Source organism: Drosophila takahashii, chromosome 3L (genome assembly GCF_030179915.1).
Source record: "Drosophila takahashii strain IR98-3 E-12201 chromosome 3L, DtakHiC1v2, whole genome shotgun sequence".
NCBI lineage: Eukaryota > Metazoa > Arthropoda > Insecta > Diptera > Drosophilidae > Drosophila > Drosophila takahashii.
The window spans coordinates 7524516-7549075 of record NC_091680.1 but is presented as its reverse complement, the minus strand read 5'-3'; the positions used below and the strand labels follow the sequence as shown (position 1 = coordinate 7549075).

General features: G+C 39.8%; 1 protein-coding gene across 1 annotated transcript; it reads right to left on the bottom strand.

Moving 5' to 3' along the window:
* Window positions 1-325: 325 nt before the first annotated feature.
* On the bottom strand, window positions 326-24000 carry knrl (knirps-like). Its single transcript, XM_017141659.3, has 4 exons — window positions 23693-24000; window positions 21246-21318; window positions 5717-5794; window positions 326-3186 (listed from the first exon to the last, which is right to left on the bottom strand). The coding sequence occupies exons 2-4, from the start codon at window positions 21270-21272 to the stop codon at window positions 1333-1335; spliced, it is 1959 nt and encodes a 652-aa protein (XP_016997148.2). The 5' UTR covers window positions 21273-21318; window positions 23693-24000; the 3' UTR covers window positions 326-1332.
* Between the last annotated feature and the right edge of the window lie 560 nt (window positions 24001-24560).

The following is a 24560-nucleotide window of genomic DNA, read 5'->3' as shown; positions in this document are numbered from 1 at the left end:
TTCGCAATGATGGTGGGAATCGCAGGTTGTGTGAAAGAGGTTAAGGAGGTTAAGAGCCGGCTCCTCGGCTCTGCTCGGCTCGGCGCTGGGATAATTTCTAATTAAGCTGCTCCGTCCGCCGCCGCGAGAAGCTGCATTTTATGCGACACATTTATCCATCAGATACTCTTTTTTCTTTTTATTGATTGCCATCGGGCAAAGCAGCGCCGCAGGAGTCTGAGAAATCAGCTTTCTCCGCCGATCTCGTAGATCGTGGAACGTCGTCGTTTTGGTACAAAAACCGAAATCAAAACCTAAAACCAAGCCCAATCAATAAAAGAAACTCTTGTTCATCTAAATATTTATTTGTATTTATTTGTGGTGACAGCAATAATAATTTTCTCGATCATCATTTCGACTGATTTGCATACCAAATCATCACACGAAAAGGAAAAATACTTATGCAATAGTTATAATTAATAATTTATGCTATTTGCTATACAACTTTGTTTTACATTTACATCCATGGATTGTCGTACATTTAAAATTTGCTAATTGTGACTAATAACTCGGGCGATCCTCAAAGCGAGTAAGATTACACAGAATTTGTCTACCAGCGGTACATATAATATTTCTATAGAACGAATCATGTTTTTTAAACTAACAAATACTCTTGGGGGGGATTGGAAACGTCTAAGTAATAGCTAGTCATTTAATATTATACTTTATATATGGTTTATAGCTTAGAAGAAAACGAAACTTACGGATTACAAATTCCACTACGATATTATTATGCATACGCGATACAGATAAGCTGCCCTTTTTGCATATTTTGCTACAGTTTCTTCCATTTCATCATTTGTTTAGCTCTTCACTTATATTTTTATTTTGGGTTTCTGAACTTGTATTCTTGCCGCTTTTGTGGGCATACCGAAAAATTTGTTTATAATTCACTGCATAAATTATCGAAAGATAACATTTGTGTTATACTTTTCGGTCCCAATATGCAAATATATCTCTTGTCGGGGGCCGCTCGACTTTTGCATATTTTGGCAATTTGGTTAGTTGTTTTAAACGATGTGATAACATCTAACCAAAACGGCACGAACTCGTATTTAGCGCTTGTTAATCAGAGTCAAACTTTTCTGCCTCTGCCCCCAAAGAGTTCATATATATTATCTTATATAACTCACATGCGTTTATTGTTTCGTATATGCTTTGTATTTGTTTGTTTAGTTTTTTCTTCTTGTTTTTGGTGGTGATGGTGTCTTGGCGGGGGGCTAATTTTCTATTGCCTCAATCGATCTTCAGTGGCTGATAACTGTCATTTTGTTTTCGGATTTTTTTTTCTTTTCAGACCTTAGTGGTTAAATCCAAGGCATTCGAGGTGGCCACCTTAACGGGGGCCTCCAACTTCAGACGCTTGCCGTTCTCACTGGAGGCTTCTATGAGTTCGTCCAGTTCCCTTTTGATCGCTTTACTGGCCTTGCTATCACTTAGGATATTATTATTATTATTGTTATTGTTGTTGCTGCTGATACTGTTGTTGTTATTGTGGGTTTTTTCAATGCTGGTCTTTACTGTTTCAGTGGTACTGTTGTCCTCCTCCTCTGCATGATCCTCATGTGCCTCCTGGTCTGATAACTCCTCCTCCTTTGGCGTAACTTCCAGATCCTCCTCATCATCGTCTTCCGTATCGTTTTTCTCCATATCGCTCCATATCGAGATCTCGGGATCTGCCTTGATTTCGGGGCTACTGCTCTTGCTGCTCAGCGAACTACCCGTGGTCTTCATGCTCAGATCAATGGGATTATCTTGGCCGGGACTGGGATTTGGAAGCTCCTCAGCAGGGGTTTCCGCTTCCTGTTGAGCGGGTGAGTGGGGTGGCGTCATGGATACCACCAGATCCTCCTCCTCCTCCTCCTCTTCATCATCCTCGGCATTATCCATGATCTCCGGCACCCTCGACTCATCCTCCTCTTCGTTTTGGCCATTACTTTGCTCGCTCTTCACGCGCTCGCGGCCACTCTCTGAATTTGGTGTGACCAGAGCTGAAATTGAGTAATCCTGCTTTGAGTGTGGCGGTAGTTTTGTGGTCGGCGGTGGACTTTGCTGCTGGGACTTGAGCACAGCGTCCAAATAGAAGCGTTTGGTTAGCTCATCGGCGGCACCACCGTTCGTTAAGAGGTGGTTGTTGTTTGTGTGGTTACTTGGACTTCTGGGCGCTGCGGGCTGGTCTTCCTCTTTGTGGTGCTGCTGCTGGTGGTTGGCGAAAGGTGAAGTGCCCGGTGCGAATCGCTGGCCGGCACCACTGGAGTTGAACAAATGTTGGACGGCCGCCGCAGCCACCGCGGCCTGTTGTTGTTGCTGCTCTGGCGTGGGTTTCAGCAGACCCTGGTGGTGCGAATACAAGGCGGGATGATAGCCGGGGAAGAGCAGGTGCGAGGGGGGCAGGAACGCAGGTGGTGGCATCACGGGCATGGAAGTGAGTCCAGGGAAGGGTAGCGGCAGAAATGGCGACAAATCCTTGCGCATTTGTGGTGGCCTTCCTCCGTTGCCTCCACCCGATTGACTGCCATCGGCGCCACTCGAGGAGCTGGACTTTCCGCCCAAATGAAGCAGCGGATTGCCCCGCACCGAACTCACCTCCACTGAGCTGTCGGAGTTATGGGAATCCGGCGAGCTGACCGAGGGCGAGGCAACCACAGGATGCTTGTGGGAGCCGTACTCCCCGCTGCTCTCCAGTCCCAGCATCATCAGCTCCTCCTTACTCCGCACCGAACCGCCGGCATTTGCCACCGCATAGAGACCCGGATAGCCACCCGGATGCCCGAGCATTCCAAGGGCCGCTGCCGCCGCCGCCGGTGGAGGAACACCCGACATGCCCTTGCCCATTCCATTGGGCATTCCTGGACCACCGCCCGAGCCACCTGCTCCCGCACCACCGACACCCGCCTGCTGGCTGTTGTGGTGCGCCGCCATCGCAGCCACCGCCTGCTGCTGCTGCTCCTGCAGGAGGCAGTGGATCTTGAACCAGTTGGAGCGGCGGCCGTAGCGGGAGCCACTCTTCGACATGCCCACCATGAGGCACTTCTTCAGGCGACACGCCTTGCAGGCGGTGCGGTTCTTCTTGTTGATGATGCACTCGCCGTTGTTCTTGCAGTCCGAAATCGATGACAGATTGTTGTACGATCGGCCGAAGAAGGACTGTAAATTAAGGGAAAAATAATGGAAAGTAGGTTAGTAAAATAATGGCAAATAATATAATAATAACTTGCTAATAACGAATAATTTTAGTGGAAAAGTGGTATAATTCTATATGGTAAAATGAAATATTTTTAAAGCCTTTAGTTTTTTCAGTACTTTTACATTTATACATTTTTAATATTAATCTAAAAACGATTCCTCAATATATTTTAATTGTGCCATAACTAACTTTAAGTTAAAAAAGTCTAAAATATATATTTCACTGCGAAACCCTTAATCGTTTTCATTTGTAACCACTTCAGAATTCTCGTCACTCCTCCCTCAACAAAATCGATCTTCCCCAGTCACTTCTTTCATCGCTACCCATGATGTCATTCAATAAAACGCTTTCAATGCCCCACAATAATATCTCATTATATTTTAGTGATGATTCATCATCGGATCGGCTGGTTCGGGGCTGCTGAGACCGAGACCTCTTTAGGCGCAGTGCCAAAAAAAAACGAAGAAATAAGGCAAATCGACATGCACAAGCGGCAACCACCTACACCTCCGGCATTAACCGTTGGCTGGGGCACCACAGCCACAATCAATTGCAACAAAGCAAACAAACAATTTAATTCAATGCGGAGGAGCCATGAAAAGCTGAGAGCCAAAAGCTGAGATGAGAAAGAAACAAAAAGCCCGGGACAGAGGGCAACATGTTGCTGCTGCTGCTGCATGTTGCAAAGGTTATGGCTGTGCAACACTTATGCCAAGTTGCAATGTTGGCAGTAAATCACCAACGCTTCACGGCCTGCCCGCCTGCCTGGCTTTGCAATCAACCAAAAGGGACAGACTGCCTAAATGACTGACTGAATGGATACACTCGGAAAAGCGTGTCACTTTTTTTTTAAAACTTTTTCATGATATTTTCGAGACTAAAATTTTTAATTTCTGAGAATTTATTTGGTAACTTTTTTAGATATATGGTTTGATATTTAATTTTAATATTTATAAAATAAGTATTTCCTTGTCTGCAGTGAATTATTCAATGAAATAAAAATGTTTCTAACTAATTCGTGAAGTCATACCTATTATTTTCTGTTCATGAGCATTTTTTTAATATTTTTAAATATTGATCAGGAAAAATATTAAAATACTTTTATTTTTTTTTAATAAGTAATTGACCAAAGTAAGGATTTTTTCCCAAATCTATTTGTATATCTTTTACAAACTTAGTAAATGTCGACTTAATGCGTGTTTTCTGTCTATTGCCTGATTACAAATATTCCCTTATATTATTAGATATTTCTTATTTGATTTCTTTCAGTGCATCGTTTTCTGATCGTAGGTGGAGCTTTTGAATGGAAGAAACACCGGTGCTGAGATGCTGACGACGAAGCGCAAAATTGAACCGAGACAGAAACAAAAACAGAAAAAAAGAAGCAGAAACAGAAACAATGCGAAAATCCACTTTTAAGGTTAATTGGGCATCAAGATTACTGGGTCGGAAATGGAAATGGAAACGGAGGATTTCAGGCCCGTTCTTCTTCGACTTTAGTTTTCTGTTTTCAGTTTCGTTTCAAGAAGCAGACGGATGGACGACTATTTACAAGCAATTTTGTGCATCAAGGCAGATTCACTTTTGTTTGTTTGTTTTTTCTTGGGCCTCTTTACTCTTTTTTTTTTTGTGCTGCTGTTGTTGTTTTTGTCTTCTTGTGGGCGTTAAATTAGCCAAGCGAGGCCCACGCCATTGCGAACGAGGCCCAAGCACAAATCAAATAACGCTGACCCACAAATTGTACGTTAGTTGACCTTTTCTCCTTGGCGTGGGCAAAAAAAAATCAGAAAAGAAATACGACAACGACAAAAAAATCAAACAAAAAAATAAATAAATAACAAAATCAAATCCCTCCGATGGAACTCGAACTCAAATCGAGTCGGCGAAGAAACGAAACGGAACGAACAAAAAATGATCATCCCACCATTAAAGGAGCATTCGTATTTAAATCAATTATTTGTGGGGCGCTTTGTTTAACTTTGACCTTAGCCTGGGGCAGCCATTTGTTGCTGCTACTCCCCCTCCTTTGTGATGAACTCAACATTCCAGTTTCGAGGAGAATGGCCTCATAACTTTTTCAGCTTAGCGTTTGCATCACGAAGGCGGCGAATTCGATTTATTGAAATCGATTGAAGCGATTGATATGAAAACGTTGGGCCGCAGAGGAATGCTTGTTTAAAAGTGTCTGTTGCTACGGAAACATTGCGGCCAAAATGCAAAAAAAAAAAAACAAAAATTATAATTGGCTTCTCTTAAAAACCAAGACAAAGTCAACACAAAACAACTGAATCCTCTTTGATTTGAATATAAATATATTGTCCAACTTTAATAAATATCTATTAATTGTTTTCTTATTTTTACAATAATATTTTACAATTTTCTAACTTTTTTAAACTAAAATCCTACTATCCACCAAATTAAATATTCCAAACTAGATAAGATATTGCGTCCTTCAAATCAAATTCAAATTAATTCCAACATCGAACTCACCTTGCAGCCCTCGCACGTGAAGGCTCCGAAATGGAATCCAGCCGCCGGCTCTCCACACACCTTGCACGTCTGATTCATCTGCAATGGGAACGAACAGAACACAGGACATGAGAATGGGATTGTAAGTAATTTTGGGGGGGATCTCTAACCCTCTCCCCACCCACCGCCTCACAGAAACTGAGGCAATAAATTCATAAAATTTCAATTAAAAGCAACAGCAAATCATGACACGAGCATCTGGAGCTCTCCATCTCGTTTCGAGTCCCCCAAACCCCCAAAGAGAATTGGAAAACCAGCCGCCAGCGAAATTCACACGCATTAAAAATTAAAATGCAAACATAGTTTGTCATATCGCGAAATTGGTATCAACGAAAGAAAAGGAGCACGGCTAAAAACGAAAAGCGAGAAACGAACGACGACAAATGGAAATGGGAAACGGGCCCAAAGGAGCCCCCAACAAATGGCCAACAAAACCCGACCATGAACTCCCAGCACTGAAAGAAAATGTTGGATTTATTGAATAGTTCTAATGTCAAAAGTGGGCTTGAGATTGAATATAAAAAAAAGTTATAAAAAATAAATATTTCAAACTTTATCAACAATTTTTATATAATTTGTTTTGTAGATCCTAGTTATATTATTTTCTCACTGTGTAAGTGGCTAAGCGTCTCTTCTAGGGGCCCATAATAAAATATGAAGATGGAATCAAATGAAAAATTGCCTCAGAGCACACACACACACTCTTTGAGCAAACAAGCAGCATTTGCATTTATATGGCAAACTCTGTACCTTCCTTTTTTCACCCACCTCCTCCTTCCCTAGCCCCTCTCGCAAATAGGCGCAACTTGTAGCTGAGGGAATATTTGTTTATTTATTGCGAGCGAAATGTTTATCAACAAATTGCCATCAATTGTTGTTTGGGTGCCAGGAGTTGGCTTTTTGTGTTCCCGTGTTTCCCCCTGGTTTTCCATAGTCAGGTTGAAAATTGGGCAGGGGGATCGATCGGATCGGCTGCAATTGCGTTTTTCTTATTGCCACTTGTAGCTGGAACTGGAGCAGAAACTCTGATGACACGCGCACATGCAAAGAGGGGAAAATTTGGCAAGGAGAAGGTTGAACCATGATCGTGGGAGACTTTTTAATGGTTCTTAAATTTTACAAAACGTTTTAGTTAAAATGGGAAAAAAAATTATGTTTTGAAAATAATTTTTCCAACAAGTCCTCGAATTACTAAATAATAATTAAAATATATTTTTTTGATACTGAATGTTTCTAAAGTTTTTCTATTTTAAATTGTTACAAAAATTAAAAAATAAATATTCAAGGAATTGGATATGGGTAGCACAAAAGTAACTACAAATCGTAATACTTTTTTATGACTTGCTCACTTAAGTAATGCCTAAAATCTGGTTAGTAAACCATTAAAAAATCAGTCTAAAAACCAATTCATTGAAACTAATGCTTCGAGCGCAGACCAATTGAAATGCTTTCAAATATATCAAACTAACCGAAAATTGGCTGCCCAACTGGTAGCCACAGTCCATATCTGGCTCATTCCCGAGCCAAGTCAAGTTGGCCACCTTTTCCGAAGGCTTTTGTTATGTTTTATGGCACCAATTGGCCCACGGGCGATTCTCGGCCATAATTCTTGGGGGCCACAAACAATTTGGCACATTACAAAGTAGGAGAAAGCACTCAACACATTCACTTTTCTCACTCGCCTCTCCGGGATCGGGATCGACCGTCCTACCAATAAGCAAATCCCCGACTTGGGGGCGGGGGTCTTAAGAGAATACCATGCCAATTGGCTTAGTTCGTTCAGGTCTGGGGTTCCTTATTTCCCGAGTGGCTGCTGCTATTGTAGGTGCCTTGTTTGACTGTAAAACATGCTAATCTGATTTCGTGTTATGTGTTGAGTTGGAGGTTAGTTTTTGGGCCCCTCCGCTTGGGTTGGAAATAAATTTCCTACGTTTAGGTTTCTTAAAGCGTCGTCGGGTCTGGTCGTTGCCGGCCTGCCTGCCGAACTGCCAGCCTGGCTGGGATTAATCGACAAATAAAAATCACATAAAATAAATTAAAAATTATGAGTTTCAAGTTTCAACAACCTGCGGATTGGCAGCAGATTTAGTTTGATTTTAAATCACAGCCAGCCAGAAAGAGAGAGAGAGGATCGAAAGACGCCGTGAAATTTATGCAGACAATGTGCAATATTAAAAAGCCATAAACATTTATTTTACAACAGACAAGCGACACATTCTTACCAAGGCACTGGGATTAACTGGCTTTCGAGGGAGGAGAACCGATGGCCAAGTTCTGTTGCTCTTACTATGTAATCCTAAGCTATTTGTTTGGTGTCACGTTCGAATTTAAACCAAGTGTCGCACATTGATTTGTGAGTTCATCGCTGGCTAATTAAAGAAACCGTTAAGAAAAAATTTACAATCTCAGAGGGCAGCTTCAGAAACTTCCCTATATTTCTTACCATTTTATAAAATTAACATCTGGAATTTTAAGTGCAATAACTTAATAACTGCCTGCAGTTGTAAAATTCTTACTGATTAGCCATATATTTTAATGGGTTTTGAATATTTGTGTATTATTAATATCACATATATAAAACATAATAAGCTTGGCAGAACAGCTAACCCATAATTACAATCAGCTATTTATAATCTTCTTAATCAACCCTCTTGATTCAGACCTGTTTTAATTTCTTTGTTCACGGCGAAAATTCAGCTTTTTAAGTATATTGCATAATTTGCTTAAGGCATCGCTGCCCCGAAACATTTAAAGTCACAATTAGCCTGGCCATTAAGTGAAAGTGTTATAAATTAGATGCGAGAGCGACAAAAAGACCACATCGTCTGCAAGATTTTAATTAAATACACACAATATTAATAACCTTTTTCTTTGTCAAGCAATTTGTTTTTTTGCGCAACTAACAAAACATTTTTGTCTGTGCGCAGGTTATTGATGGGCAGCGAATATTGATGAGCTTTTTCGACTGCACAATGCCAATTTATTTTAATTAGTTGGTATATTTTCCCGAAATAAAAGTTCCCCCAGTTCCTCAGAAGTGCAACAAGTTGATCCAAGACAAATAGACGTAAAAAAAAATATGAATACCTGCTAAAACTCCACCAGTCATCATCCACAATAGTGGATGCTGTTGATTTTGTGTGTGATTAATTATGGCGATTGCTGTTCTGTTTGTTGTTTGATGTTGTTTGGTTGTTAACCTTAGCGCGCAGCAAAAATAGCAAGTAGAATTTATAATTTTTCATGCCCCGATGATGCAATGAAAAAACGTACGTATATGTATAATAATAAGATGCTTTGTTATATGGCTTATTAAGCTGGGCAAATAAAAGATGCGGCCGCAGAAAAAAACTAAAAAAAATTAAATAAAATTATTAAAATTCATTTAAGGCACGTTTACTCCAGTTTTGAGCTCGGCTTGCCTCGCCTGAAGCTCTCAAGAGCTAAGTGCCATTAAGACCAAGTCCAAGCTCGGTTTAAGTTTCTGCTTATTTTCATTTCTTGCTTCCCTCGCTTCTTTTTGGCAGACCAAAAAAAAATTATGATAATTGCCTGACCTTGGCTGGCATGTACTAATACTAATTCAAATTTGCACATCTAGTGCGCAGATCGCGGATCGCAGGTCCCCTCCCCCTCATCCCCCTCATGATTCGCATGCAATTATAAAAAAGCGCAGGCTAGAGGCAAAAACATAATTTAATTAAAATGAAATCATGCACAAAGCAATTGCCTCGCTTTGTTCATTGTGCGCTGCGGCAAATTGTTCTAGTTTTTAAGTTTTTTTCGCCTTATTCGTTTTATTTTTTCGTTATAAACTCTATTCATGACTCGTCGACACTGAAGACGGTCGTTTGGAGCTCTGTGTGTTGGTGTTGCCCGTCTGTCAGTGATGAGCAGATAAAAGTGTATAAACAAATGCGATTAGCTCTAGACTGCACCCATACTGGACTTAAACAGTAGTGGGAAAATATCTATACTATCATACGGGTACGAACTACAAGTGCAGCTGGCTCTTCTATTAATATTCCGATTTCTAAAGCACCAGAATAAAATTTTATGGACCTCGGTATTACCACTCATTAGGAGATATTAAAAGAACACCTTATGCTAGCTCGATATTTAATAGTTCCTTTTTATTAGTGTTATGCATGTAGCTTTACTTATTTGCATTATTTGTTAGCTGCGTACCTCGTGCAATCATTTCGTAATGGGATTTACACAAGGTATTCTTTAAATATTTATGGCTAAAATCAATTTATACTCCCAAACATTAAACAAAGATGATGCAATTGAAGTCGAATTAGTTTTAAAATATTTAATTGAAAGCGTTTTATATTTAATTTAATTCAATAGAACACCTTTAGCTGCATACAATGACTTTTATTCGCATTAATCTAAATCTAAATCGATTACACTCTCCCATTCGCAACTAGTCCGATCAACTTCTGAAGGCAGCTGCAAAGTAAATAGCTGATTCCAACCCCAGCCAATCAGATGAGTCACGTTGGCTATGCAAACTCGTTTAGTCCCCAGTCGATCGGTAGAAGAGGGGCGAAATTTGTCAAAATGGTTATATCGCATGTTTGATACATTTTTTCTCGGGCTTTCATTTCTTTCTTCTCCTTTTTTCCGCCGCATTACGAATACTTGAGGCAGTTGGAGATTCAGCTGCACACGCATTTCTTTCGCTTTTCCTGACCCAGCAGCACTCCTCTTTGCTTAGTCACGCGGCCTTTATGCTTAGGCAATTTGTCAAAAAAATAACGCACAACAAATTTTACACACATTTTTAGGGGGCCAGCCCTTGGAAGCCCCTCAGGGGAGTGATCAATCATACGAAATCTTTCAGATGGAATCTGCGTTTGTCTTTTGCGAGAGACGATTATTCGCAGTTGTTATAGTTTGGCCAGTGAGAATATTTTTTAGACCACGCTTCTTTTATTTAATGTGTGATTTATCATGTTTTTAACAATTACTGAAAGTTAATACAAATTAGTTTCACTTAAGAGAATTTTTCTTAATTTTATTCCTCAATAAATCCAATAAAATCTGACCTAAAGCATAAAAAATGAAAAGTATCAGTGGTTCTGTGTCACATAAAATTTTTCAACAGCATTTGATTTGATGATTGATATACGCTTTGTTTGACAATTACTAAAGGGCCAATGAAAACGCCCTTATTTTATTTCCCTTTTTTGTTCCCCTGCTTTTCACACAGTTACTCCCCCGGATTTTCTCTTCTTCCGCCGTTTTTTGGGTCTCAACACCCCTGAAAAGTCAATCCATCATCATTTATCGTCTGCATGAACGGGCGAGTTCGTTGCCTAAGTCTTTCGTTTTGATTTTCGTACTTAGCTAATTGTTGTCGTTGTCGCTGTCGTCGTTGTTGCTGTTGCTGTCTTAGGCCACATAAAAGCCAAAGCCAAACACTATAATTATGAGCCACGATGATCATGCCGCTGATGATGATTATCGCGATGATGAAAAGTGCTTAGCTTAGCAGAGTTTGCAACTTGAAGCATCATCTCACTGCCGTCTGTTTCTGTTTCTGTTACTGTTGCAGCTCCAAAGCTCTGAAGCTCTTCAAGAGCTGTCAAGCAGGAAACGTTTGGATTTATAATGCTCGACCAACCCCTCCCCTTCCCTGCCCGCCCCTGCCTTCCTGGTCTCGGTCTCGTCTCTGTTTGTCATTATAATTAATTTGTAACTATTTTTATGAGCTCATGTGAAATTTAAATTGTATTCTCCGGGCCTCCCTGTTTACTCTTTCTCTGTCTCCGACGAGAGCGGCTTTCAGCGCCCATGTGCCAAGTGTTTGTGCAATTTCCGTTTAAAATTTGAAATCTTCCGACAAAAATAGTACAAATTATGCTGAAAAATTGACAGGAAAACGTCAAGTGGGAGAAGTGGGTTGGGAATGGGGAACGGTGAGCCGAGGGCACAGGCACAAATTTTCCTGAGAACTTTAAGTGCAATTTGCAATGCTGAAATTGGAAATGGAAATATTTGCACAGCAATTTTGGTGCGTTGGAAAAGAAATTCTCACCGTTTCTGAATATGAAGGGGGTAGTCTCTTTAGAAATGTTAACTAAAATCAGAATACTTTTATATAATATTATAAAATATATTTTCATTTAGTAAATAAGATTATTTATATTTTAATTATTTTTCTTTCTATACTAGTATTTTTTTTTGATACCTTAGTAACAGATCCACTCCATCGTAAGTGTATTCAAAATTCCCGTATCGTTCTAGCATCTCCTAGTCATTTTTCTTGTTATGCAAATGCGTGCAAAATGTGCGAGGTTTTCTTCTGTTTCCGAGACTCGAATGCAATGCTCAATGTTGCTGCAGTTCCCCCGATATTGTTGCTGTGGCAGTTGTTGTTGCCTCGCTGTTGGCTGCCAGCCACACGTTCACCGATCGCTGTGGCATTTGTTACAATTTTAAATGTTAGCTCAGGCAAAAGCGAGGCAACGGCAAACTAACAAACTTGTGCCAATTGTTGCTTACAAGTGTTTGACTTGACATTTCGGCGTGCGCGTCTTTACGGAATTGGCTCCATACATGCATTAGCCGTATCTGTGTGTGTTTACTTTTGTGCTTGCTCGTAGAAACTTGTATTTGTCCAGGCTTTTCTCCCAGTGTATTCATATCGTTTGGGGGCGACTGACAGCCGCTGCCGCAGGTGAAATGCTCAACGAAATTAATCACAGCCAACCGAATCCCACAAAGGCCACAAAAGTTGGCTAACAAATTAGTGAGCGCTTGGAAATTGCATTTTAAGTCGCTTTTTGTGATTTTTACTATCCATGATTTGGCATAAAAAGCTGGCTTTTCGATTCAATGAGCATTTGAACTGCACCAGATGCCAATGGCTCGACTTGACGTATGCGAATCAAACAGGGGGGCCCACGAAAAAATCGCAAAAAACAAGTGCAGATAAAACTTTGGAAATAAATCTTATGCTCAGCATGGCAGGCAGACAATTCCGACAAATAGAGGATGCGACAGAATGAATGGATTGCACCATGAATGGCTGAGCGGATGAATGGTTGGATGGATAGATTGCCGACTTGGTTGTCTGAAAATTGTCAGCTAGCTGTAGGCAAAAGCTGGCCTTGAAAAGTCAAGCTACTTTGGACACGGCCACTAAAAATGTCCAATTTGATGAAATAAAATATTTAATATTTATTGGAAAAAAAGAAAATATTTTGAAAAATGCGTAAAAAATTGTTAAGAAAGTAATCTTTATTTTATATATTTTTTTTAATATTTTAAGAAAAGCTAGTTATGTTCCACCAGGAGATCTTGGGAAGTCTATTATAAAGTTCCCAACATTTAAGTCTAGGTTTTCCAGCTGCAATCAATGTCAGTCTTTCTCCACTCGAAATAAAATCATCATGTCACTTGGCTAAAAATTCTTCCCACGCTTTTTGACCGCTGCAGGAGCCAAGAAATCCTCAAAATCAAATTCCATTTTAATTAGTAGACATTTTCACATTACGTATACGCCAGATCTGACGTGGGCACCCTTCTCCCCACCCACTGCCCTCCTTCCAGGCCATCTCTCTCTCTCTCCCCGTGTGTGGTGGGGCCATAAAAGCCGAACAAAATTATAACAGCCAACTTGCAAAACATTTACACCAGCCCACCAAGCAGCAAATGCAGCGGGTGGAGTGGAGGTGGATTTTAGGCGGTGGCAGGCAGCCGCTTTCTTTGCCCGCAAGAAAAATGATTCATGGAAGAGGCCCGGGACTCCTGCTGGTTTGGTGGTTTGGTGGCTCGGCTTTGGGCTTCGGGCTGGTTTGGTATGTGGCCGCGGTGTGGCTGGCTTTTTGGCCAGAGCGTCTCGACGCCGGGCAGACTATTAACTTTGAAAGTTGTTTAAACAGGCGAGGAGCCGAGAGGCGAACCTCCACCTTCTATTTCTTGATTTTTTCCTCTGGCTTTTGCATTGGAAGCTTCTCTTTGTCGTCGTGGTTGGTTGTCTGCACCAGCTGCCTGCTGCCTGCTGGCTGCTGCTCCTTTACCTTGCAGCCAGTGTCATCGGCGTCGCGGCTCGTGGGAATTGGATCATTAGAAGCCGGCAAAAGGCGAAGGCGCAGGCCGAGGCAGAAGTGAGCAGAAGTTGGTCAGAGGCGGCACTGGGAGAAATCACGGGATCACAGCTTACTTTAATTAGGTAATAGGAACTATTAAATATTTTCCGATTTTATAAGGCCCTATAATCCTAGAAATGCTTATTTAAAATAATCTTTTTGCTCTACGACCTGAATTAAAATTTGAGTTCGTCTTATATGATTAAAATATATTTTAAGTGTTATATTAAATGCTTATAAGGGTATTAGAGAAATATTCATAATGATAATATCACTAAAAAGGGACTAAAATAATTTTATCATTTTATATTAAATAAATTTAAAGCACCAATTACAAGCAACAATCACTCTGAATTAGATGAAATGTACTTATAGGCTTGTACAATTTTACGATGAGATACAATGTATCGAATAAGATAATGTCGCTCAGTGTACCTTTCAGATGTTTCGCCAGTTTTCGGTTCAATCCGCCTGCCCTGGCAACTCACCGGGCAATTTTGCATGTGTTTTGTTGCTGGCTGTGGCTGTGGCAGAGTTGCCACCGTTTCTTGTTGAAAAGAGGCGCGATAAGTAAATGTGTCCGCGTCTCTCAGCCGTTTTCCTTTTTTCTTTCGTTTTATTTGCACTTGCAGAGCCAACAATTCTTTCTTTTTATTTCTATTTTTTCCTCGCCGTTTTTTGTTTGTTTATTTGTTTTTTCCCCTCTTTCTGTTGGTTCAAGCTTCTATTTCTTTGTATGCGATTTATTTGTTTGTTGTCTCGTTGTTATCTGAGTAAGCTTTGACTCAGTGGTTTTTGTCCCCCCTTTGATTTTCCCCTGCCCGATGCTGCAGTTGTTGTTGTTGTTCCCGTGGATTTCGGGGGAGTCAAAAGTCAATTAAATAAGAGCAGTGCACAGTGAAAAGCTTGTACTTGTTGTGGCCTCAGATGAGCCTGTTGTTGTGTTTTTGCGAAACGAGCAATTTGTGCCTGTGCTATGTGGTTGACTGTTTTTTTTTTTTTGGTTTTTTTTTCACTTGGGTTGGGGCCAGAAGTGCACTATGGGAACCATTTCACCAAAAAGTTAGCCAGGTTGAAAAGTGTTTGGTAGAAAAATTACTCGAGTGATTTATGAAAAGGTTTTGTGGCCCGAGTCTTTTGTTTTGTGTGTCATCGGTTCAGAGGAAAATTTAGGAAGTGCCAAAAGTTTGAAGGAAAATTTGGGTAGAAAAGTTGGATATAGGTTTGCTGCTTAAGTCATTTGTTTTGCCTTAAATAATTACTAAGAATTTGTTTTTAAAGGTTTTAGAATATATCATAAAAAAGCATCCAAGTTAGGTAATTTTCTCAATTGATAAACCCAAAGTTGAAAAATAGAGTTCGTGTCCTAAGTCATTTGATTTCATTGACTGAAAATATAAAACACTAATGGCTTTTTTCTGTCAATTGTTTAGTTAAATATAAATATTTTAAAAGCCTTGAATAAGTTCCCAATCATTTAAGAGCAAAAATAAAACACCCTTAACCTCTTTCGTTTCCTTTCAAAACGACCACGAAAATAAATTTCCCTTTCTATTGAATCAAGATATTCCCAGAGACGGCCCATTCAAAAATAGGGTTTCACTTTCCATAAAACTATTAAAAGAGACGATGAATTAAAATTGAATTAACTTGTGGTCTGACTTGCGCTGACTGGTGGGAATCAAAAATAACAGAAGACTCAGAGATTTGGGCAAAAAATGATCATTGGAGTGGCATTGTTGATATTTACTTTTCGACTTCTGGCCAATCTCGTCTCAATGCCAGCTTCCCCTCGTTAAATCCTCAGGCGAGGGGGAATCTCCGTCACGTGTGTGCGCAAAATATGGTATAGAAATAACAATAACAATAACAAAGGCATTTGTTATTAGTAGCCGAGTGCGCTTTAAAAATAAACAGCTAATACAACAATGGGCACAATTTGCTCGCTGCGCCACTGAAATCGAAACTGAAGCTGAGCCCGGAGATTCAAGCTCAGATCTAATGTAAGCGGACATGCGGGCATGCAATGATCTTCGGTATATGTGTATCTATTCGCCTATAGTATATGCAATTTATATAAATTTAATTCAATTTGCCGAGCTAAATTGTTTAGTTTTTTAGTTTTTTTTTGTTTTGCCCACAATCGTGCAGAGGTCGTTGGCGGGGGCGGCGGAGATGGAGAGGGTTTCTGTTAATTTCATGATTGGGTCTTAGCCTAATGTGTAATGCCTTGACTCGAAAACAATTCTAACAATTTGGCAGCTCATTATGCGGTGCGCTCGCTCGCTTAACCACGCCAACTTGACTCCAATAAACGATGCACAACCTTGACCTTAAGCCGAATGAAAGATAAACCACAGCGAGAAAAAGAAAAACAAACCTCCAGCTCTGCCACTGCCATTATTTTTTATTATGGATTACAAACCGAAAATTATAACAATTTTGTTACGCTTCTTTGAGGAAAGGGCCCCGCACCGCACCGCATTGCAGGCCGCCCCTCGATCCACTATCGCTATTAGGCGCCAACTTATCAGCGTAATAAAGTGGCGGGGCAACCAGTTGGAACAGTTTCTGTGCGGTGGCAAAGTGTTGAACTTGAAAACGAAAGCAAAAGCAAAACGGGAAAGAAGCCCAAGTCGCGTGGGTCGATGGGGGAATACTCTTCGGGATTCTACAATAATAAAACTCCAACACTGAATTGAAGCTAACAAGGCAATGAAAAGGTTGAGAAATTAAAAACAAATATTACAGCACCAGGAAAAATATATAAAATCTATTTTTATAATAAAAAAACAAATATTTTTTCAGAAAGCTAAGCTTGTAGAAGTGCTTAAAATAAAATATATAAAATATATCACACTGAAAATCACAGTCTTAATAATTTATATGTACTATGAATATCAATTTAAACCATTTGCTATAAAAAATTCAATGAAAAGAGCATTTCAGAACCTCTCAAATATTTTTTCACATTGGGAACCATGAGGCAGAAAGCACTTGAAATTGCTTGGGTGTCTTGTGGAGGGGCAAGCGGCAAAGGGGAGGACAACCCTGCCCCAACTTATCTTTAAGCCACGCGCTAATTTGAAAATAATGCTCCCCAATCATTTTCACATTTTTTCACATTTTTCAGGCACCTCAGCACTCCAACTTCAGCGATCGGCGTGGAGTGAGCAATAAAAGTAGGCAACCCCTTGGCTTTGCCTTGTATTCGCTGGCTGGCCGGCCCTCCCACTTGTTGATTGTCTGTATAATTACATAATATTGCATAATTTTGCAAACAGTACGCGGTCGCTTTGGGATTTCTGCTCTGTTAGCTACGTAGAGTCTAGGAGACTCGAAAACTCGAAGAGTCGGAGTCTTTGGGGTCTCATTATCGTCGGCTGACCGACGATCTTCTTCGTTTTCGCTTTCAGTATCAGTGCACAATGTAGTACTTAAATAATAGAAGTTTAATAGCGTTTTGTTTGGTACCGGCCGCATTTGCAAGTCGTTAGTTTCTGCCAGTCGCTGCTTCTCCAATGATTTTTTTTCCTATTTTTTCTTTGCTGTTTTTGGACTACTAATGCATTCAGCTGTAAGATTTTTGTCAAGGTTATCCAGTTGGCTGTGTTAGCGGATATAATGACATGATGCATACGGTGGAAGCCAAAGTCAGCATCAATTTCGGTTCTCTGGCGTTGTTTTTTCCCTTTGATTTGTTCTTCTATAGCTTTTCGGGAGGAAGTTCAGTTTTAAGAGCGCTGTAATTGTGTGTAGTTCGTTCAAGTTCGCTGCCTTAGTCATTTGGCAAGAGCCTAACGAACTTTGCAGAACTTTTCTACCATCCACCGGCCAGCGTGCAATGTGCAATGTTCCCTCACATGTCTTTGGGGCTTTAGACTGGCTAATTTCGCTCATTAATCATCGAGCGGCGGCTGCGGGAGAAAATCGCTCCGAAAACTGATTACACATGTACGGCCCACCAAATCAAAGTTGTGCCAAAAGGCTTCAACCACATGAAGCCATCTGTTGTAGTTCCATCCCAGTGAAATGTATCTGCAAACAAATGAAGTTGTCTGCCAGCAACAGGCAACTCATTCCGATTCTAAGGCTCCTCGCGGGCCGTCTAGTAGAGTCATCAAGTCCAGGATTGATCATTGATCTTTTGGCACTCAATCCTCCGCCTCCTCCTTCGTCTGCGCACGAATTATAAATAGTGCAAATGCGTGCAGTGCATCATCATCATTAGTTTTCGGCCAAAAACCATGGCAATAGACTTGTCTAAAGTCTGGCTTGGCCTGGCCCCTCCACTCTTCCATTTGGCTGCCCTACAACTTGCTCTTGCAATTATACGAATCTATGTGTCTGTCCTTAGTTTCGTTTGCTAAATTGTTTCAATTTGTTTTGTGGTTGGCATAATTACTGGGCCAGGGTACTAACATATTTGGAGTGGGTTAAAATTTTATAAATCTAACTTCAATTTATTCAATGAAAAGATTGGTTTATTGCAATCATATTTATAAAGAGAAAATATTTTTAAAAATTCAGTGAATTTTTTTTAATTATAGATTGAGCCTACTTTTTTAGTTAAAATAATTAAGATTGATTAAATAATCCAAAAATTATTTATAGAATATTTTTTAAATTATTTTCTAATTTAAATTTTGGAAATATAAAAGGATGTCATACTCTCTAAAGTATTCCCTTAAGCTATAATCTTTTTTAGCCCAGTTTTTAGAAGGGTATTGCTAATTCCCCTTGCCAACCTATCGACTCCTGCCCAACAAGTTCGTGTCCTAAGTCTTTCGTTTCGTTTCGTTACGATTTGCGCTGCAAGTCAGGCATTTTCTAATTGCAAGTTAATTTCTTGTTGCGAACATAAATTTAACATTCTAATTGAGTTATCAACCGCAACATGTACATACACACACCGAAAAAGCAGAAAAAACAGAAAAAACAACCGCTGACAGAGAGGATGCGGCGGTAAAACAAGTAGGAGAAGGAGATGCCGACGCCGGACAACTTTTACAGCTTCTCATCTCATCGTCCTCAAGCCGTGTTCGCTTTGGTTTTTCGCTTCCAAACTGGCAAACTGGCTACGCATGTGAAAAATGGCCTACACATGAAGCCACTGAGCTTGTTGTCCGCTCCCCTTCCACCTCCTCAGCTGGAAGTTGCTGCTGCGACCACAGAAATTGCAACAAAGCCACAAGCGTCCGGGTAAGTGCAGTAATTACATTTCGGTGTGTGTAAGTTTTTGGGCCTTTGCTAATTTGCCTGCTGCTTCTGTTTCTTCTTATTTAGTTTTGGGCATTTATAACTAATTTTTTTTAGCCGGCTTCTGCGCGGCCGCTGAAAGAATTTTCCAACGTGGAAATATGCACTTTGGCATGGCTCGTAATTAATTTACTTTGTGTGTTTGCCCGCTGGCAGCCGCAAAGGAGAACGACACACACGAAAATATGAAAAAAATCCATTACGCAAATGTTTATGACCAAAATGGTCAGCAGTCGAAGAGGCAGCGTTGGCAGCAGCCTCTTCATCTGCTGCCAATGCAAATAGAAAAGATTTGCCAAAGCCCCCAGATGCGTGTGCCCCAAAACTGAGGCTGCGGATGGAAAATGGAGGATGGAGGATGGGAACCGGAGTCAAGTGAACTTCTCTCACATACATCACAACATTGTAATGCATTTTCGCCCCGAACCGCCCCTCAAAAAGCCGCTCGTGGAAATTAGTTTTCTTTTTCGCCGCATCGTGTCATCAACGGGATTTCGGAGGCGTGATTGTATCGAAGGTCGTGGCAATATGGAGATGTTGCAAGAACATTAAAGCTTTCGTACATTTATGGTCAGCTAATGCAGATTTGTGTATCTTTCCCATGAGGTGATGATACTAAAGGTTTTTTAAAGCCAAATATTTGGTGGTTTTTTTAAGAGAACTGCATGTTTGGGATCTAATGAATACCACTTCAATATATGATATATTTTATGATATGATATCAGTTCATAATTTTCATTGATTAAGTGCTCTAATAAAATTCAAATTTAATCACGTCAAGCTGTTTGAGATCTTTCTCATTTAAGCGATAGTAACTTGATACGTCGTTATTAAATATTTGAGTTTATTTTCATTAGTTTCTAATATGCATAAATAATTATGGCCATTCATAGAGCACACATTTTTCGCATTTGCTTATTTTTTAGTTTTTGCATATTATAAAAACACGGACTTAAATTTATTTTTATGTTTTTCTAATATTTCCTCCAATATATTTAGCTGAAATTCGATATGCATTTAAGTCATATTGTCTACCGAGACCAAGAATGTGACCAAAAGACTATCTGACCCGCAGACTAATCCAATGGAATTCCTTGTACGTTCCCAGCTCGTTTCATATTCATAAATTTATTAGCTAACGCTACCAACTTGCCGCTCGAAGACATCGTCTTCAGAAGTGGCCCAAATTCGAGTCGCTGTTGTTGCCTTCATTTTAATCAAACATTTAGTTTATCGTCTCACATTTCAACTAATTAACACTACGACGGGACCGCCTCTTTGGGCTGTGAGATCTCCGACTTGGTTTATGTTTTTGGCTGGCTTTGGCTTGGCCAGCCTTCTGCCTTCTGCCGTTGTGGATGCCGGCATTCGACTGATCGACTAAACGAAAATCAGCTTAAAATCATAAAAAACGCACTTAAATAAAATTTAATATTCAAATATTGACATTTAGTGCCATGTTAGCAGCAACTTAGGTGTTTTCTTCGCCTTCTCTCTCTCTTCCCATATTTTTCGAGCTGCCCTCCTAGACAATAAGCCTTAAATTATGCATGTGGATTGCCCGAGAGACGACGCAATTCGCTTAGCATTAACTAATTGATCTGCATTAATTTCAAGCCGGTGCTCAAGTCGAAAGACAAAAGAGCAGGTGAATCGCGTATGCTGGAAATACTTAACGTAGTTTGTATTTGTATTATGATTATTATGAGTTTTTTCTCCTATTAAAATTATGACATCATTTAAATATTTTCGCCGCTGTTAGCCGTTGTTAGATTTTTGTGTAAACTGGTTTAGGCCATACACAATTTTCGTCGCTCTTTCTGTCGCTTTTATTGTTGTTGGGCAATTATGCATGCCCCCAAACCCCATAATTCATAAATTCATTTTGCGCCCGAATTCGAAAATGCGGAAGCGCTTTGATTTGCTGATGTTTTTGGGGCCATATCATACATATCTTATCAATACGGCCAGAAATCATCTTGTTCTCTTGTCGCATATGAAATTATTATAGTCATAAACTTTTTACGGCTTTGCTCAATATTTAGGTCGTAAAATATTTATTTTTATTTTTCTGTTTATTTTCTTTGACGGAGGTGATCTTATAATAAAAACGATATGAGATCGCTTACCGCATATGGATTATCCTGGTTCATCATTATGGAAATCTGGGATCGCTGAGCTCGAAATGCTCAACCGAAGGGACTGAAATGAAAATTTAAGAGTTTAAATAGTTGCATTTGTGATGGTTAAATATAAATCTAAGATGCTACTTGCGACTATCTTAATTAAAACTTGATTGGATTAAATTACTTATAGGGAGCAATCAGAATTTATAATTCTAAATTTTATAGAAGAAATTGTAAAGTCTTTGCTTAATATATTCCCAAGTTTCAAGCTATTCTGCTTTTCATTTTTCCGTAATAACAATAATTTGAACTGATACTTGATCCGCACACATTTAATGCCTTAAACTGATTGAAGATTCGCTCCAAATCAGCTTGGCATTCTGACATTTAGCCAAGTGAACGCTGCCAGCTAATAATAATAGTAATAATAATACTACCCATAATAATATCGATATTTGTTGTGATGCAAATGCTGGGGAAGTGAGCTGCTTAGCTGCACCTCAAAACGACCAGAGAAGACAATCAGCTGCCTCACATCAAGACCCCCAAGAACCTCTAGAACCCCCAGAACGACTCTATAGCGCCGTGAGTCACCCTGCCTTCAGACCCACTCCTGGGCAGAAGACTCGGCCAGGTCGGATCCCCACTGCCCCCCACCTGAAGCGAGGTGGCATGTTAACTGACAACAGGTGTTTGCTGCTCGCCGTCCGTCTTTGAGTCTTGCGGCCTGCTTGCCACATTTGCATTTGATATTTTGTAAGCTCGTTTTGCTGCCGCTGTTAACGCGCCCGTACTAAATACTTTCACACTTTGTCCCCGCTCTGCTCTCCTTTCGCAGCGATTGTGCTTTTCCGGCCTCGGACCCCTTAAGGATGTTGAAGTCAGCACTCGACCTTGATGTGTTAATTTCCCTGCCAACTCTTGTCAGTCATCCGTCCAGGTACACTTTTCAAAAAACCCTCGATTAAAGAAATTTCTTTTATTTTAAATGAGACCTAATTAACTGTTACATTATCTTTACAAAATCATTGTTTGTCATATCAATTTGATTAGAATAATGATAGATTCTAAGGTAAATTAGAAGGAATCACTATAACCATGAGAAAATATTTAAATGGAAGCAATCATCCACAGGGTAATCTTGGTAACGTCTTTTAAAGCATTAAATTTAAGATTCTAATTATTAAATTAGGCATTATAAGCTTTTTAGAACAGCTTTTAACTATCGTAAACCGACAAAAATAATTTTCATAAAATTAGTTTGAGTGTTCCGGGACTTAAAAGCGAAGGCAGGAAAAAGGCTTGGGCTGTGTTCTTGAAAGGTGCCAGCAAAATCGGCCTGTGAAGTAGATTGCCCTAGCTAACTAGAATAAGTGCACACTCTGCGACTTGTAGAACACAGCAAACTTACAAGGCACTCGCCATAAGTACGAGTATATGGGGTCTGTCAATATTTGCGACACATGCAAAAGCAATCCAAGTTAGATTCTTCATTTGCCTGCAAGCGAGTCAGGGCAAAATGCACTTGCAGAAAAATTGCAATGATTTTACTAAAGGTTTGAGAGATGTGAAATCAAAAAGTTCTAAAAAGGAATTACGTTCAACTGAAGAGAGTATCTACAGAAAGAATCAAAGACACTATAATCAATATAAACTAATCCTTTAAAAATAGCCCATCATATCAACTTTAATTCTTTAAAGGTAATAATATCTGACTTTACGATCTTACTAGATCAGAAGCTTTAATCTCCCCCAATTTCTCTTTAATCCCCTCTTTCACAAAAGCCCCAATTTCTTTCAGTGCCGCAGTTAATGCCATTCCCATGGATCTTGCCTGGCTTTTCGGATTTTTGTAACAAATATTCTGGCAAATAAAGCTTTACACGCTATTTGCATTATAAAGCAAACATGTGCGGCGACTATATCTGGGCAGCCGTCTCGCTCGCACTTGACTTACATTGATTCTGTTATATAGTCGTAAAGTTTATTTGCCCTGCCCTTGCTTTTGTTGTTGTTGATCTAGCCATGTTTTATGGCCACACTAAAAAGTGCACTGGTCAACAAAGATCGACGGGAGAAAACTTTCTCACCGAACTGTAGTGCCTGGGCCATAGCTTCCACTGGGCCGTCGTATAAGTGTCATATAGGGGAGTGTGTATATGGTTTGTATAATTAAATCATACGAAACTCGACAGTCGCAGACAGTTCGTCAGTTAGTCGGATTGTCAAGCGTTATCTGGCATCGCCATCTTCCTTTTGATTTTTTTTTGTTTTATGAATTCTATTCGTTAATGAAATTCACATGTTCCCCATCTCCATCTCGAACTCCGATCCCCATCTCCATGCCCATTTTAATGTTCGCATGATGGATGTGTCTCAAGAAACAGTGAAATGTTCGTTCCGTTTCTTCGATATCTGGATCCCCATCCCCTGCGAACCTTTGAACTCACCTGCTTTTACTCGCTGATCAGCCGATCAAGTTAATCCAATTTATTTGCTTAGTGTTTCTATTTTGTTGCGCACTTAGGGTTTGCTTTTCCTAACATTGTGAACTTGCCGTTTAAGGTTTTGTGTATTTTCGTGTATTTTCCGTTGTTGCTTTGGCTTGCTATTTATTTTTTCGTTCACCTTGCGCCAATAAAACGTCACTTGAGCGTATAGAGTTGTTGCTGTTTTTGCTCAAATTGCACTTGACTTTTAGAACTTTAGGCGAGCGTGAAGCATGTTAAATATATATCTTTTGGGTATTTAAGTATGTGTGTTTGTGTTTTTTTTTCAGCAGGGTATATATCACATGTGGGCAAATTTTCGTAATAATTTCATTAAATAGGGTCTAAGACTCTTTTTTAATTTAAATAAAAAGTTTGTGGTTTTGTTTTATATTTCTTTATTTTTTTATATTTATAAATATAGATTTTTGTTGGGTTATTTCCATGTTTTCTCTACTCTTGCCATGTTTTAGTTTTATAGAGTGACCACACCTTTGTGTGAGGGCACTCCTGGCTGCGCACGCGCACTTGCCCTGTATTTCTTTATTTTCCGCTTTCGTTTGACGCTTTTTAATAGTGTAGTATAATGAAGAATTTCTTTTTTTTGCTTGGTATTATTTATAAATTTTTATTTTAGATTTACTCCAATTAATTATGTGATTTTTGAGCTTAATTTGCATGTGCTGATTTTTAGCGGCGGTCAAAAACAACGTAACGTAAGGCGACGCAACGACGACGGCGACGTGCGATCGAGCGTGCGAGCAAGAAGCGCGAGCTATCACTAAAGACTGATGTTAAGCAGTTCTGCAAAGTGCTCAGACCTCTGCGA

Excerpts from the sequence above, each read along its gene's own strand:
- knrl (XM_017141659.3), bottom strand. The coding sequence starts at position 21,272 with ATGATGAACCAGGATAATCCATATGCG. Across the intron at positions 5,795-21,245 it reads ACCAGGATAATCCATATGCG|ATGAATCAGACGTGCAAGGT; the intron begins GTAAGCGATCTC and ends TTCCCATTGCAG. Across the intron at positions 3,187-5,716 it reads TCACGTGCGAGGGCTGCAAG|TCCTTCTTCGGCCGATCGTA; the intron begins GTGAGTTCGATG and ends CTTAATTTACAG.